The sequence below is a fragment of the Lissotriton helveticus genome, chromosome 1_1 (genome assembly GCF_964261635.1).
Source record: "Lissotriton helveticus chromosome 1_1, aLisHel1.1, whole genome shotgun sequence".
Taxonomy (NCBI): Eukaryota; Metazoa; Chordata; class Amphibia; order Caudata; family Salamandridae; genus Lissotriton; species Lissotriton helveticus.
In genome coordinates, this window is record NC_136057.1 from 102,262,173 (window position 1) to 102,265,763 (window position 3,591).

Here is a 3,591-nt window from a genome sequence, read left to right on the forward strand (position 1 = left end):
AAACAACGTCCATGCGCGTATTTTTCGTCGACTCTGGATCTGGTAGCTAGAGCATTGCCAAGTTGTTTAAGAGCCACAGTGGCAGCAGCTGTTTCTATTCGACAGTCTGCTGGCCTAGGAATGAATAATACACCAGTCGTTATGGTCCCACATGCAATAGACACGTTGTTAAATAGAACCAAGACACAGCACTTAACTAGTGCTCGATTGTCAGGTTACGAATTAACATTGTTAGCGAGTCATGGTTGTTACCCGATGCATACGTGCTTGCAGTGGTTACAATGGCTCATGGAATGGCTCATATCAGCGTGAAAGGGATTTGCGAGTTGTTGGCCCCAGTATGGCAAAATTCAGGAATCCTCAAGTGTGCAGAGAATGTGGTCAAGAATTGCATGGTATGTTTGAAACACAATCCTGGTAGGGGAACCCCAACTCCAGCTGGTCATTTTGCAACTTCTACGTATCTGTTCAAGGTTTTGCAGCTAGATTTCATCCACATGGAGAGGTGCAACAATTTAAAATACGTACTCGTTGTTGTTTTTGCCTTCTCGAGATGGGTAGAAGCATATCCTCTAAAAGACAATACTGCCTTATCCACAGCGAAAGCCCTTGTGAAAGAGTTCTTCCCCAGGTTCGGAATGCCTAGAATGGTCCGGAGTGATAACGGAAGTGAATTTGTGGGTCGAGTAATGAAGAGAGTATGTGAAGGGCTAGGTATACAGCAGAAGTTTCACGCTGCAAATCACCCTCAATCAGCTGGATTAGTAGAATGCTACAACGGCACTTTAAAACTTAAACTGGCCAAAATTCAAGCGAGCACAGGTCTTAAATGGCCTGACGCTCTAACCTTTAGCACTCCTGTCCACCAGAATGACTGTGCATTCACGAGTGAAACTCAGTCCTTATGAAATTGTTTTTGGCGGCCCGGCCAACATATGGGGAGTGCCACGACCCACCAAGTTCAGCGAGCTCGAACACCCTGTTTTGCTTGACTACCTGTATGAATTGACGGCTAAATTGCGTATTTTGCATCAACAGGTTCACAACACCCTGCCTCCGGTCTCTGAGACTCCAGGACATCGGATCGACCCTGGATCCTGGGTCTTGGTCAAGAATTTTCAGAGAACTAAAAACGACCAGCCCAGGTGGACCGGACCGCACCTCGTCCTTCTCTCCACAAGATCGGCAGTCCGAGTGGAGTGAAAGAAGCACTGGATCCACGGGGTCCATTGTAAAAGGATCCCCCTTCCTCTGCCATATGACCAGTGGGTCCAGGAGGGTGTCGGTGACTCAGAAACTGAAACTATACCCCGTTTTCTACCTTTTAGTGATGCACGCGTTAAAGGAACACTGACTGAAAAAAAGAGCAACAACATTCTGCAACCAGTTGTATCACCGTCAAAGCAATTAGACACTACAGAACCTGAACTCTTGTTCCACGACCAAACAGTACCTGGAAAACAAAGATACAATTTGAGACCGAGAAATACGAACCAATAAAAGTGATTTCTTTTACAATTTGAGACCAAGACCTATGGACAAATAAAAAAATATTCTTTTTCCTTCCTATTTTTGAAAGTGCAGCTCTCCCATCTGAGAAACTTGCTTATTTTTGTTTTTCGAACCGCCATTCGGGTTCCGCTGCTAGGGCCGCGATTGCCCAAAGTCTTCGGGGTGCAGCTGACGACGTTAGGTCGGCGGTTCTGGTTGGTCCGAGAGAGTTGCCCTGGACTGACAGAAGCATTCCTTAGCAGAATCAACCTACCGTCGCGGGCAGCACTTTAGAAAGGATGGTGTTTCCCGATGTGGAGAGACCTGCCCAGAAAACGAACTTTAAAACAAAGATCTGTAATACAATGACAAAGAAAAGCTTCTTGATATTGTGCATTTTTATGTTATTCAGTGTGATTATATTTTTTATAAGTTATGTTTTATTCTCTTTTCAAGTGACATTTGCACCCACTGCATCGCCTATACCCCCTCCTACTGTTTCCTCTCACTCTATTCAACCCCTTCCCGAACACGAATCCGCCAGGAGATTAGAATGTATTAATAACTCCTTTGTTCAGCTCTTGCACCAACACCAACTAGTGATGAACACAACTAACTACTGGGTTTGTGGCCTTATGCCTCACACTACGGACAAAGGTATCCCTTATCTAATCCTGCCTTTCAGCCATAATGGTTCTGTGTGGGCATATAGAACAATGTTCATATATGCACGAGAAGTCCAACCCCTACGTTCTGTGAAAGACAACCCCAAGACCAGCACCCTAGTTAAAGGAATAGTTGACATGATTAAGGAAGAAATTTCTTATGAAGCTACCCCGGACGACGAGATATTTGCATATTTAAATTGGAACGTGACCGGATATGAAGCTACTCTGAGTGAGAAGCCGCAAGCTAAGAGATCTTCCCCGATTTGGATTGTACCCCATCAGGGCCACCTGTGTCTGCAAGGTACTGGCAAGAATCCCAGAGCTCAGTTAGGAAAGAGTGTCTGTATTGAAACGTATGTTTTTGGGTCTCAGACTTCCCCTGCGTTTTTAGCAGCTAAGGGTACTTATTTCATCTGTCATGATAGAGCCTATACATGGTTACCCCCTGACTTTTCGGGCTCATGTTTTGTTTCGTTCCTGTTGCCTCCCACCTACACAGCTGCGGCAGATTACCACAAGACAAGGGTAGTTAGAGGTGTCTTGAGTAAAGAAGACACTGCAGGTCAAGAAATTGGGGACTTTGCAAAGAGTTTTCTGCCGTTCTGGGGATGCATGGTTAACAGCAGTAACATAAGGCAATTAACAAGGGTGGTTGAGTCCACCGTGATTGAAACTGCTGGTGCCCTTAGTAACTTGACTGCTGAGCTCCAGTCGGATCGGCTTATGACCCTTCAAAACAGGGCCGCTTTAGATGTCATACTTGCAGACCGAGGTGGGGTATGTAGATTGATCCAATCGAGTTGCTGTGTTTTCATCCCAGATAACGCTCCAACAGTGTACCAGGCCATCTCCAAACTGCATAAGATTTCCGAATCTATTCATGTGGATAAAGGAGATTGGTCGGTAATGGGGTGGTTCTGGGAACTGATATCCGGCTGGGGATGGAAAATTCTGATGGTCATTGGGATGGTCTTAGCCATTCTTTTCCTGTTCTGTCTGTGCGTGCAGTGTGCTCCTGCAATATGTAGCCTCTGTGTTACATCATGTGTAAGGAAACCTGTATCAAGAGATGAGCTAAGTACTAGAATGATGTTACAGCAACATCTCAATGACTTTAGGAATATAGACCTGGACTCAGATTAGCATGAGATTAGGTTGAATTGCCTATATAAGGGCAAAAGGAGGATTTGTGGTTCTGAAAATGTCTGGACTCGTGTATTAATTTTGGACTCGAGAATTATACTTCGTCGTAACAGGACGAATCTAGTATCAAAAGACCGATAATGACAAGTATACAATGCACAAGCATTTTCGTCGTATTCGAGGGACGGTTTCACCTCGAAATCGTCATTTACGTCCCAAACCCTTGGCTTCCATTTTGTGTACGGCAGCCATTTTAGTGAGTTGCCCTGTACATAGGCTTATAATCCAG

At 45.0% G+C, this 3,591-nt stretch overlaps 1 protein-coding gene across 1 annotated transcript; it reads left to right on the forward strand.

The window, feature by feature from the left end:
• Positions 1-1,790: 1,790 nt before the first annotated feature.
• LOC144759084 (endogenous retrovirus group PABLB member 1 Env polyprotein-like) lies at positions 1,791-3,302 on the forward strand. Its single transcript, XM_078646468.1, has one exon. It carries the CDS (start codon positions 1,791-1,793, stop codon positions 3,300-3,302), a length of 1,512 nt encoding a protein of 503 aa, XP_078502594.1.
• Positions 3,303-3,591: the final 289 nt, after the last annotated feature.

What these genes read in the sequence shown, in the direction of transcription:
- LOC144759084 (XM_078646468.1), top strand. Translation starts at nt 1,791, where the DNA reads ATGGTGTTTCCCGATGTGGAGAGACCTGCCCAGAAAACGAACTTTAAA.